General features: G+C 52.1%; 5 protein-coding genes across 5 annotated transcripts; 2 read left to right on the top strand and 3 right to left on the bottom strand.

Moving 5' to 3' along the window:
* Positions 1-136: 136 nt before the first annotated feature.
* PPTG_23717 (hypothetical protein) lies at positions 137-379 on the bottom strand (the record flags this gene model as incomplete). Its single annotated transcript, XM_008912585.1, has 1 exon — positions 137-379. One exon carries the CDS (start codon positions 377-379, stop codon positions 137-139), a length of 243 nt encoding a protein of 80 aa, XP_008910833.1.
* A 757-nt stretch (positions 380-1,136) lies between these two features.
* On the top strand, positions 1,137-2,282 carry PPTG_15215 (hypoxanthine phosphoribosyltransferase). Its single transcript, XM_008912584.1, has 2 exons — positions 1,137-1,292; positions 1,358-2,282. Exons 1-2 carry the CDS (start codon positions 1,287-1,289, stop codon positions 2,018-2,020), a joined length of 669 nt encoding a protein of 222 aa, XP_008910832.1. The 5' UTR covers positions 1,137-1,286; the 3' UTR covers positions 2,021-2,282.
* Positions 2,034-2,640, bottom strand: PPTG_15214 (hypothetical protein). Its single transcript, XM_008912583.1, has 2 exons — positions 2,292-2,640; positions 2,034-2,227 (listed from the first exon to the last, which is right to left on the bottom strand). The coding sequence occupies exons 1-2, from the start codon at positions 2,550-2,552 to the stop codon at positions 2,150-2,152; spliced, it is 339 nt and encodes a 112-aa protein (XP_008910831.1). The 5' UTR covers positions 2,553-2,640; the 3' UTR covers positions 2,034-2,149.
* Positions 2,641-2,751: 111 nt separating this feature from the next.
* On the top strand, positions 2,752-8,461 carry PPTG_15213 (hypothetical protein). The gene is made up of 2 exons (XM_008912582.1): positions 2,752-7,366; positions 7,432-8,461. Exons 1-2 carry the CDS (start codon positions 2,757-2,759, stop codon positions 7,505-7,507), a joined length of 4,686 nt encoding a protein of 1,561 aa, XP_008910830.1. The 5' UTR covers positions 2,752-2,756; the 3' UTR covers positions 7,508-8,461.
* Positions 8,462-9,612: 1,151 nt separating this feature from the next.
* On the bottom strand, positions 9,613-10,799 carry PPTG_15212 (hypothetical protein). The gene has a single exon (XM_008912581.1). The coding sequence runs from the start codon at positions 10,474-10,476 to the stop codon at positions 9,802-9,804; it is 675 nt and encodes a 224-aa protein (XP_008910829.1). The 5' UTR covers positions 10,477-10,799; the 3' UTR covers positions 9,613-9,801.
* Between the last annotated feature and the right edge of the window lie 1,003 nt (positions 10,800-11,802).

Genomic DNA, 11,802 nt, shown 5'->3' with positions numbered 1-11,802 from the left:
CCAAACTCAAGGCGAGCAGCCTTGTGCTCCTTAGTCAGTGGCAGTGTACGATCCATTTTAGAGTAAAATAGGAAGTCTGTTCGAGATAGAAGGCTCTGCACGGTATGCACCAAGCACGATAATTAGTACTCCGCCTTCAGCTCAGCTGCAGAGAAATCTCCCGAGGCGGCCGCTCGAACGACGTGACGAACTTTTCGGTCGGAGAGGGTGGATGGACGCCCCCCCTTTCTTCTCCCGCTCCCAGAGCACTGGAGGGCGTAGCTGACGCCATTCGGGAGCGCTTCAGACTCTTGGCGATACCACGAACGCTGCGGCCAGCCTCATGAAGGCCCTTCAGGTGGCCGCATTCTTCGTCGGAGTTGGGTGGACCTCGCCCCATAGTAAAGTAATATAATGAGGCCAGTTCCTGGAATACCCCAAATTCATTTTCATAGTGAAATTAAGTCAAACTTTTGTCCCAAAGTTTTGTCGCGGTGGCATTTCCAGATCGTAGTATGCCAGCCACCGGTAGTTCTCTGAAATCTAAGTCAGCGTCACAAGTCTCGTGTCGCCCTATCAAACTTCAGAAACATATCTAAATAGCACCGTCTAAGTCTACCGACTAGCCGAGCAATGGCTCAAAACGTGACTGTTCCAAACGTTTTTTCGCTGAGTGTATCAGCATTGACGCTCAAAACGGTGATGATGCACTGCCCAAGATGCTCAAGGTCGCAAGGAAGAAAGTGTCGGCATTTTCTGATCGAAAAAAAGGTTGAGGACTGTGCATTTGAGAGCTTCGAGGTGTCGGCTCATCCTTAGGCACAGAGTCATTCACCAAGCATGTTATCAGTTGTAAGCTAGATGGGCATGATTCGCAAGGTGCTAAAATTATGATGACTGATTTGGAAAATTCATAAAGATGTCATTTTGTTTGTAGTGGCCCGCAAAAAAATGATTTAATTAATTCCTTCTCTGTTTTGAGTAAGGATACATTTTGGGGGGAGGGGTCTTCATGTACACATTATGACATAATGCACTCGTATCCTACAGCACGAAACCTGATGAACACTTACTGTCCATGTTGACAAAGTCGCCATACATCTACTGACACTTTTTAACCGCTTTTTACACCGTTTTTTACGTATATACGTTTTTTGGTTTTTTCGTGTGTCTCTTTTTTTTTTCATTTTCTGTGTGTGGAGGAGATGATGCCAGTTTATGGCCGTCAACCTGTGCATGTACACAAAATATACACAAACTTCTCGTCTGTGTGAGTGGCGCACAAGTCAATTGACCTCCTCTGTATCATGGCGGTGCGTCCATCGTAAACTATGCATCACAGCTTGTCAATTCACAGCAACTAACCTCTGCTGAACAGGCGCCACATGACCCGAAGCGCGTAATTTACCTGGAGGACGACGCTGCGTACGACAAGTCGCAGTTCCTCATCCCGCACCACTACCTGGACAGTGTCGAGTCGGTGCTGATCCCCAAGGGCCTGATCGAGGACCGCGTCGAGAAGTTGGCGCAGGATATTCGCTACGCCTACGAGGGCAAAACCGTGCACCTTCTGTGTGTGCTAAAGGGCGGCAGCGCCTTCTTCCACGCTCTCGTCGAGAAGCTCCGGTTGTTCCACAAGTACAACAAGTGCGACTACGTGCCCTTCACCTTCGACTTTATCCGAGTCAAGAGCTACGAAGGCACCAAAAGCACGGGCAACGTGCAGGTTTCCGGCGCCGATTTGGCCAAATTTAAGGGCAAAAACCTGCTTCTGGTCGAGGATATCATTGATACGGGTAAGACTATGGCCAAGCTCGTGCCCATGCTCATGGAGTACGAGCCCGAGTCGGTGCGTGTGGCCAGTCTACTGGAGAAGCGCAACCCGGAGAGCTGCGGTTTCCAAGCCGACTTTGTGGGCTTCAACGTCCCCGACAAGTTCGTGATCGGATACTGTCTCGACTACAACGAGATCTTCCGTGATCTAGACCACATCTGCATCATTAACGAAGCCGGTATCGCCAAGTATGCCTCCATCTCCTAGACAGAAATGACGTGACCTATATACACGTGCTGAGGACTAGAACAAGCTCAGCTGGTGCTGTGAAGCTGCTTTTTCTATATATTTTCAGTGTCAATTGCACGTCTGTAGCTGCAGAGCTGTGTCGAAAGTCTACTTGCTCTGGAACTGCTCGGGTGTCATGGTTCGGATGGTCAGGCCGTGCATACTCTTGATCTCCTCCTTGAGAATCTACAGCCACAACGTTTCAGCTTCTTCCACTGTAATACACTGTAGTTCTTACTGTTAAACGCACCGCGTTGACCATGCGGTGCTGCTTTACGCGCGACTGGCCCGCGAACTGAGGTGATGCCACCTCCACGTCGAACATGGAGCCGCAGCCACCAGACACGTCCGTCACCTTGACGTGCACCGCATCCAGCTGCTTCTGCAGTGCCGCGTGCATCGCCTGCTCCGCTTCTGTGCCTGATCCATCCGCACTCGACGCGAATTGCGCCACGCGCCCCAGCAGCGGGCGCTTAGCCGCCATCATCCGTCCACGCACTGCACTCAGCATTTTGACTTGATCAACGTAAGCGTGTGGCCACCGGAAAAGTGAGGCTGTTGCAGCATCTGATTCCAAACGAATCAGTTGATTCTAAAAAAACAAGCCGTTAAGATGAATGACGAAATAGTGGCATAGAGCTCATTTTGAAATGACTAAAACAATTTTCTACTATAAATGCTTAAATAATGACGTAATCTTTTAAGTACAATTGGGATGCTCCAATCGGATGCATCCGTACAACTTGACGCATTCTACTGCACCGCTTCCAGGACACGTAAGCGCTTGCTCCCCATGTTCTTCTGTAGCGGGCCCCCGCGTACGTACGCGGCGTTGGCGGCGCCCGAGCGGATGGAGGATGTGGTGCTGGCCATGCACCCATCGCAGTGCGTGTTCGCACGCGTGACGAGCTCTCATGTGGCGCTGTGGAGCGCCTCATTGGGTCTACCAGGCACAGGACGCCGTCTGCTAGCGCGTTGTCGCCGTGGTGGCCAGTGGGTGGACCAGCAGCTGGAGGACGAAGCACAGACGAATGAGGACGAAAATGGACGCTTGAGGGAGAGTGAAAGTCGCCAGCTTTGGTCTGCGTGGGTCTGTGGGGACCGCCTTGCCGTCGTGGAAAAGGATTCGCAATCCGTCGAGTTCTACGCCTTCGATGGGCTAACTAAGCTGCTGCAGCGCGCTGAGACACCCAACTCGCACTTGGCGGAGGACCCTACGGTAGATTCCAACGCCATGCTGGACCAACCGTCGTTCACGGAGCCCGAGCAAGAGGAGGGAGATGGGCCAACGGCAACTTCAAAGGGACTTCAACTTGTCGCCAAGTTTGTTGAAGACTACCCGCTCAACCAAGGCGCGTCGCAGAGTGATTACGAAGACGTTGCCGCCTCCATGAGCGTCGTGCCTGGCAGCAAGTACGTGTTCGTGGGCATGGCCAGTGGCCTCATCTGCGTCGTGGAGGTTGCTGACTCGCGCGACGCCAGTGACAGCCAAAGCTCGTGGTTCAGCAACGCGGATAGCTCTACAAAGCTGTGGAAAATTGATGTCCGCACTCACTTGGCAGTACCCGACGACGCCGATCCAGTCAGTTGCTTCGATCTCACATGCGCAACTGCGGATCCCGTTTCCAAGATTACGTCATTGTATCTTGTAGCAAGTTTCGAAGGCGGAAAGTGTTTCATCATGTTGCTGTCACCCTCTAAAAAGAGTATCGACCAGCTGCTATCCCTAATTAACACCGAACGAGAAGGTAGTGCGGCCACTTCATCCGGACGTTGCACGACGACGAGTTTGGACGCTAGTGGGTCGCGACTCGCTCTTGGCTGGTCGGACGGCGGAGTGTCGCTGTTTCGATTATCACTAAACAACGTGGAACAAAGTAGGACGACCAAAAATGGGGTCCAAAAGGAAGCGAAGACCCAAACGGCTCTAACACTTGACCCAATTCGAGAATTGAGTCTTGCAGCGTGGGGATACACTCCCCAAGACGTCGGATCTGTTACAGCCTTAGCGTGGTCGCACGACGGCCGCAGTGTGGCTGTGGGCTACGAATTACGTGGCTTTTCCCTATTTTCGACCGATGGTTGTCGCTTAATGTCGAGTTTACCGCAGCACAACCAGGAGAGACCGGAGAAGGTGGACGAGTACAATATGAGGGAAGTCTGTGCCTTCGGAGTCGTCGCTTTGCTGTGGACAAAAGTGAGCAACTCGTTGATGATCGTGCCTCGCGGAGAGCAGTCGACGCAGTTAATTCAATTGCCAGAAGACGAAATTTTGAGAGAAATCGAGAGCGAAGCCGACGTGGAAGTGACAGAAGTGAAAGATTTATATGAAACTGTGGAGGCCAAAGTGCAGAAAGCACAGGACGGACTGTGTTTGTCGCTCTCGGGGGCCCCTGGACGTTGTGGGGCATGGGTTCGAAGCGACAAAAGCTTCACGAAACGAGCGGATGGCGGTATTGGACCAGCCGAGGCGTGTGGTTTGATCCACGGTGGTGACTTATTGGTGGGTATTAATGACAATTTGAAGGTCGTTAACTCACCTTTTGAGCAGATTGTGACGGAGATCAAGGAATTACCAGACAACGAGGAGGTTTCACTCACTTTTATGCGCTTAAACTGGGAAAAGGTGTTCCCTTTGGCAGTCGAGGCCTTGTCTTCATCGGAATTTATGGATGCGCATGGGATTCACCTGATTGAAGACGAAAATCTGTGTGTTCGAGAGTACGCACTGCGTATGCAGGCTTTACATGGAGACTGCGACTTAGAGGAGCGTCCTCCGCTTATGGAGTTCGAACGACGTGCGAAATTCGACGGCTGGGAGGCGATTCAAGGCACGTCGTCTCGTGTTGCAAGGCACAAGTACGTGAAGCTTCTGTTCGCGTTGTTCCCGGTGTGGAATCCGAACCACTTTTTGAACGTCGTCACCGACTACTGGAACGCTGTTCTAGCTCAGAAAGTTTACATGACCAAGCAGAAAAAACTCAAGGAGTTGCATGCGCACCGTCAACTGGTTAAACTGCGTCCAGCGCCGTCGATTGCGTTCGCAGAGTTCGATTTCGCTAGAAATGTGCCACTTTCCGGTGGCAAAACCTCTCGATTGGCATTACTGGAGAGCAAGAGTGTACGCTTAGTGGCTGCTCCGTCGCTGGATGACCCCTGCGCTGTTACGTCCTGTGTGAACTGGAGTGTACCGACCGAGTTTGAGAGGTGTTGTCCTCTGCGTCTTGTAGCGCTGAGTGCTAGTGGGAACCACATGGCCGTGGCAGGACAACGAGGCTTTTGTCTGCTTAACGTTGTGACGGGCAAGTGGCGTATGTTTGGCAATGTGAACGACGAGCAGGACATGTTCGTGTACTCGTTATTATGGGTGGGAGAAGACGCGATTGCGGTGAATTTCACGCGGTTTAGCGAGAAACACCAGTCTTTACACTTGCAGGCATACCCGAGGAACCATTTGGACGAGGAGTCCATCTTAGAGCAGCTAGTGTTCGCTCGAGAGGGGGAGAACGCTGCTCGCAGTCGGGATTCAACGTTAGGAGGACGTGACGACGCTGACGACTGTTTCTTTATTATGGAGAGTGATAGTGCGCAGAAGAACTTGTTTTGCGTCTCGAGAAGCGAGTTGTGGTGTTTTGAATTGACGCACGGGGGCACTATTAAGAGCAACGACCTGAACTTGCATATTCAGCTTAAGAGACAGGTTAACTTGCCGTCCAGAGTAGTCGAGGCTCAACCTGTGGGAACGTGCAGAAGGAACGCGATCCTGGATTTCGCTGTGTTGCCGCGATTTTTACACATTCAAGACGAGAAATTACGCGAACAACAGCAGAGAAAATACCAATTGGAGCGCGAGCAGGAGCAGGAGGAAGCCGGATGGCTCTCGAGCTTTGTGAATATGCTCGCTGGGGGAGAAGTGCCGGACCAATACACGCCCGAAGAAGTGCTGCCGAGGTTCGCGTTCCTCGACAGCATGGGTGACGTGATCGTGTGGGACCCAGAGAACCGGTCGCAGCGACTTTTGTGCTCGAATGTGAGCACCATGGCGAGGTTGTTCGTCACTCCTCAGGCCTGTGCGTCCTGGCCAGCGCCGTGTCGACTGATCTATGGTCTGTACGGCCCGGAAGGCATGAAAGTGTGGCTTCCTCTGCTGGATGGCGTGTACATGACGCACACGAAGGCGTTCGAACAGGACGGTCGACGACTGGAGACTTTTTTGGCTTGTCATGACCCTCTGAGAGCCAAGACGTACGAGATTGAGTTCGGTACGGCGCCTGCTACTGCCGAGTTGTATGAACAAGTGCTCAGCGAGTATGGGATCAGATTGGACGGGTTTCTATCGAGTGGTGTCGGAGTGGGCGTGGGCACGGGTAGAATGCCGTTGGCAGAGGGATATTCCAATCTCCGCGGCTGCGTGACGTCGGCGGACGATCCTTCGGCTAAGGACCGCATGTTACGCTTCGACTACGACGTCAACGTTGTGGGCGTTGAGCAGGCTTTCGGTCTGCTGGTTGGCGTCTCCCAGGACGTGTATGTGCCTTCAGGGGTTTATATCCCGTGTTACGATATATTTGCACGGGTGCAGCCGATTTTCCACACGTTATTGTGCTTTTTGGTGCAGAACGACCAGTTGTCATGGGCGCGTCTGGTGCTGAACGGAGTGAGGAAACAATTCGCCTTGTCTACCCCCACTCTGGAGCTTTTCCTGCACGCGATGCTCGAAGCTTGTTATGGGAAATCATGTCCGAAAGAAAAACTACACACAGCTATCGAGCTTTTACGAGGTGGTAGTGGGGAATTCGAGACGGATATTGCGGAATACTGCGAGATTGTGGCCCACGTGGCTCGGAAGAGCGAACCTTCTCGACTTAAAGTTTTGTTCCCTGCGGCGGGAGATCCGATGGATTTGCTGGCGGTTTGTCAACAACGCTCCGAGCTTCGTACGGCTGCCAACTTTTTGCTTATTCTTGAGGAATGTTCCAGTGCTTCGGGTTGTTCCTTGCCCTTGCGGATGGAGAGCGCTGCTGAGTTGTTGACGCAGTGTATCGATCAGGAGGAGTGGGGACTTGCGCAGCATGTGGTGCGTGTAGCGAGGGACTGGGAGCACCACTCGGAGCCCAGTGCCGCCAGTATCGACGAACAACTGGCGTCTCTAGTGTGGGAAAACCTGGTTCGAGGGGAGTACGAGCGTGTGGTTTGGTGCGTGGAGGATCTACAGGCCAAGCTCCCGCTTAAGTCGGTGGAAGAGAGGGAGACGGAGGACAGTGCGACGATCCTAGACCGTCTGTATCAGACGTTTATCCAGGGCAACAAGCGGAGACAACTGAGGTGAGTTGTCGGCACGTTGGGTGTGGTGGTGGCTATATCTGACTTATTTCTTAATGTTTGTTCAGGATCTTGCTGCAAGCTGTGACGGAGGCGCATTATGATGAGTGGGTTGCGCGTATCAAGCACGTAATGGAGCAATGAGACTGAGATGAGACCAATTGTACGTGCGTGTACGCATTGACGTGACTAGAATGAAACAATGGATTTTTTTTCAGAGCAAAACCTTGTAAAATGTGTGATTTATTTATGATGCAGGGACACGATACAACACACGACACCAAATCCGCCACGTTTGGTGGCAAATCTACCCACGATCCAGCTGGCGTTTACTGTGTATTTTGAAGTACATACTAGTAGCACTCTCCTTAGCAGCAACACATGGGCGTCGCCAGTAGATGCCTACCAGGATCAAAATCTGCGCACCCGGAAATCGGCCGACGCCGAAGATAGAGGAATCGTATCGTCCGTGAAGTCGTGGTGGAAAACAACGTCTTGGGTCCTGGAGGGACAATCAGACGAGTACGTTAAAAACGTGCTGGATCTAACGGGGTTGGCTGAGAGTGCGATGAAGGCCAGCCCAGGTTACAGGAAATACCAGAAATACCTGTACAATGCTGAAGAAGAGAAATTGGACGAGTTAATTAAGCAGAAAATGGTTCCCCCGACATACTGGAAAGACCTCGGATTGGATAGAATGAGTCAGAGTCAACGTGAAGGAAGCAAGGAACGAACATTTCGTGTAAAAATACGATGACCTGGTTTTCCGAAAAGGCTACAAGGAATATCTCCCTACAACCAAACCGGAAATGGATGTCTTCGTGAAGGTGTGGGCCAAAACTAAGAGGCCTGAGGCCTACGTTCTGAAATACCCCAATTTGGATCGCGGCAATAACAAACAAATCTTCCATCATCATTGGGTAACCGTTTGGAAGACTGAAAAGCAGCTACAGAAGCTTGACAAATTCCAGTATTTGAAAAAGTTCAGGGAACTAAAACTAAAACGCGAATGGGGCTTTTTGTAGACCATTCCCTAAGCTATTAGTGTTTTTGCGGGGGTTCGTTTGCAGCTGAAATAAAATGACCTTGATTATATCGAGCAGTACTTAGTAGGTTTTGGATGCTAACTACGGCAGTCGATCCAGGCAGGTGCTGTTGTTCAGATGTAGCGAGTCACCATATTCTACCAAATAATTTAACTTAAGTATTATACAACATAAAACTCCATTACATATATTAAACCGATACATGTACTTGGGAATGGAACGTTAACCCAATTAGAACGATTGTGTCAAAACAATTTTTTTTTAACAATCGTTCTAGGCATTTCTCTACTACATCGATGTCCACGTTATCAGCTAGATTGATCAATGTCCACAACGACGGCGATGTCCGTTTACAGCCTGGTAAGGTGATCGATGCAGCCGAAACTGATAATCTCAATTATCGGGATTTCTAGGCTGCTCCTGAGAATAAAACAGGATGCAGTAGCAGTTTCCTGACGTGATGCGTGCGGAACAACGAAACAGGATCACAACTTGTGATCTTGTTTCGTGTGAAACCCAGCATAAGCCACCGCTAGTCTCCATAGACTTCGCGATGGTTCTTGCGCGCTGTTCGTTCATGTTGCGCTAGATGTGACTCAGTACGGCAACAGAAGATCCAGAACTTCGTATTTTACAACGCCATGACAGAATAAGGCAAAGTGGCACATGACGATCTTTGACTTTGAAGATACCCCTGTGAAGCTCGTGCGTCGCTCATATAAATCACTGTCGCCCTCCCCTGTGTATTGCAGTTTACGAGTCCAAGAGCGTCGCATTAAGCGACACTCTTTATGCGATGACGCCAGTGTCATGCGTCTGGAAACAATCCTCTCCACTCAAAGGTGGAAGAAGTCCAGGGCGAGGGCAAGCCCAATAGTGCCCTTGAAGGGCTCTCTAGCAACAGCGGCTATCTCCAACAAAGACGCGAAGAGCGCTTCTTATACCCAACAGCGCCGACCACGCCTGTCCTCACAGTGGCTCACAGTGGAGATTACGACCACAACACGGCTTCAATCTTCGATTCGTATTATTGTCCGTAACACACTTTTCGCCAGTTTGCAGCGAGTGGTACGTATGCCGTTTTGTCTAGGCGTGACCAAGCAACGCCACCTCATTTGCACCTCTTCACTTGAATTCTACGCTTGGCGATCTCTGTACTCTGCAGGAGAGCATGTTTCAACGCGTGGATTTTCAATAGCTACACCCGGACGGTCGCACCTCGTTGGTTTATCCTTTCCAGTCGAAGAGCTCATGTGAAGTTTACTACGATATGTTGTTGTTGAAATCTCGCCCTCATTCAACGAGGACAGTAACTGTATTGGATTCATGCGCATCTAACATGTAGGTTAATAGTACACTTAAGTCACTCACGAGAGGACACCATGGGATAGTCTAGTCGGAGGTGTCCATGCAGTCAAGTGGCAGCCGAGCGAATGCACGACCGGCCTCTGTGAGTTCGACGCCACTGCTGCTGCTGTTGCAGAGCATAGTCATGACCTTGGCGGCGGCCTCATCGTCGGAAGCATCCGACGATCGGGTGCTCGATAGAGACCGACTGCGGCCGCGACCTGAGGGTGAGCGACCGGCTTTGGCACGCTCCAGCGCGCGCTCCTGACGGATACGCTGTGCGTCCTCGCGCGAGATGGCCGACCAGTTGATAGCGTTCTTCTTGGACTTCATAAGGCGGTAGGGCCAGACGATACCGAGGCGCCGGCAGTTGCGCTTGACGGTGACCGTGGCGACGCCGAGCTGCTGCGCGGCCTCGCGTTGCGACATATGGAAGTACTTGGCCATCTCCTCGGTGGTGAAGTCAAAGACGACGCGACTCTTGCGCGCTTTCTTGTTGGGACTGACAACCGGCAGTGCACGATCCTTGCTGTAGGTCACGGTTGGAGAGGCCAGTTGCGACGGAGACGCAGTGGGCGTCGTGGTCGAGAAGGGGTTGATGGTCACATTGGGGCACGAGTGTCGTTGACGGATGGCCGCCCGGCCGCAGTGCAGTGGGTGCGCGACGCTGAAGGTGCTGGGCGCCGTGACGCACACGGGAAACGGTGACATGCTGTTCATGACGGCGGACGTTTTGGTGTGGTTTGTAGCGAGTTGCTTGCGTGTGGGGCCTCAGGCGAATTCGCGAATGACTTCTTCCGACCGCTTTGAATATTTCGCCGGCCGCCGCAAGGGGAACTCGGGAGTGCAAGCCCCGCTCCGGACGGCGCTGACACGAGCGGCACTGGCACCAACCGGCCATCGGCTACTTTCCTCTCGTCATCGCCTGTCTCGCTCATGGCCAATCTTAGTCTGCAGACGCGGCGCCCCCGAGTCTAGCAGCGGTGTGTGGATCTGCGTCGGCGGCGACGCTTCTGGACACCACAACTGGCGACAAGTGAGCCTGCCACACGGGACTTGAGCCCTTTGAAGTTGGAATAAGAAAAATAAAGATCGCTTTAACACTTCGCTGTTGCAGAGCCTGGCCGCTTCCACCGAACTCAAAAGTGGCCGCAATCGCTGTGATAGTGCGTCCAATTTGGACAGAGGCAGAGGCGATAATCGCGCCGCTGTGGGCTAGCATTCTCCCGGCAATGGCAAGCAGTGGGAGCCGACACAGCTACATCATGTAGTACATGTACCGCCTGCCCATTACTAGAAGAAATGCCTCCGTCGACAGATGATTTGGCGGTCCGTTCGCGTCGAACGGACCAGCGACACACCTCAACTGACCGATTCGGAGTGGCAGCACGCGCGTCAGACTGTGGAAGCGTTCGGGGTATTTAACAGGAACATTTTGCCCGGCATGGGATACTTCCTCTCTCCCTCTCTAGCTACTCTGACTCAGTCAGTGACCTAGTGACTCGTACGCCTGGAATGTCGCGCCGCGGCAGTTCGCCGAAAGGAAAAACGTTTCGGTCGTCGCACCGATGCGTGCGGAATTTGACGATGTCCACCAAACAAGATGAAGTGTATTAGATATTCGGAAACTATCCACTTGAAACGCCACGCCGGGCCTGTATGGCTTGCACCAATACGTTGGAATCGGATCCTGCCTTGAGTTGGCGGCGCCGAATCGGCTTCAATATGGTTTCGCGTGCCGGTTTCGGCGTCACCGTTTGGACTTGGAGTTTAAGACGAGAGCCATCAAGACGTTCTCGGTGGTCAGCTCTCGAACTTTACTACAATTCGGTGTCTTTAACTCCATGCCACTCGCGGTTATCTCCGTGCCCACCCACGCAGTTGCAAAACAGATCGAGCACTGGCGTTCTCGTCACGAAGGCATCAGATGAATGCGGGGACATGGCTGAAGTGGCCAGCTCCAAGAAGTATGCTGCACTCCTGCAACCAAACGCATGTGCGAGCGATGAAATTCGTTCGCGTTTCCTGGATTCTTTGAGTGAGTGC

The sequence above is a fragment of the Phytophthora parasitica genome (genome assembly GCF_000247585.1).
Source record: "Phytophthora parasitica INRA-310 unplaced genomic scaffold supercont2.48, whole genome shotgun sequence".
NCBI lineage: Eukaryota > Oomycota > Peronosporomycetes > Peronosporales > Peronosporaceae > Phytophthora > Phytophthora nicotianae.
Note: the sequence above shows the minus strand (reverse complement) of the source record. Positions and strands in the feature narration are given on the sequence as shown.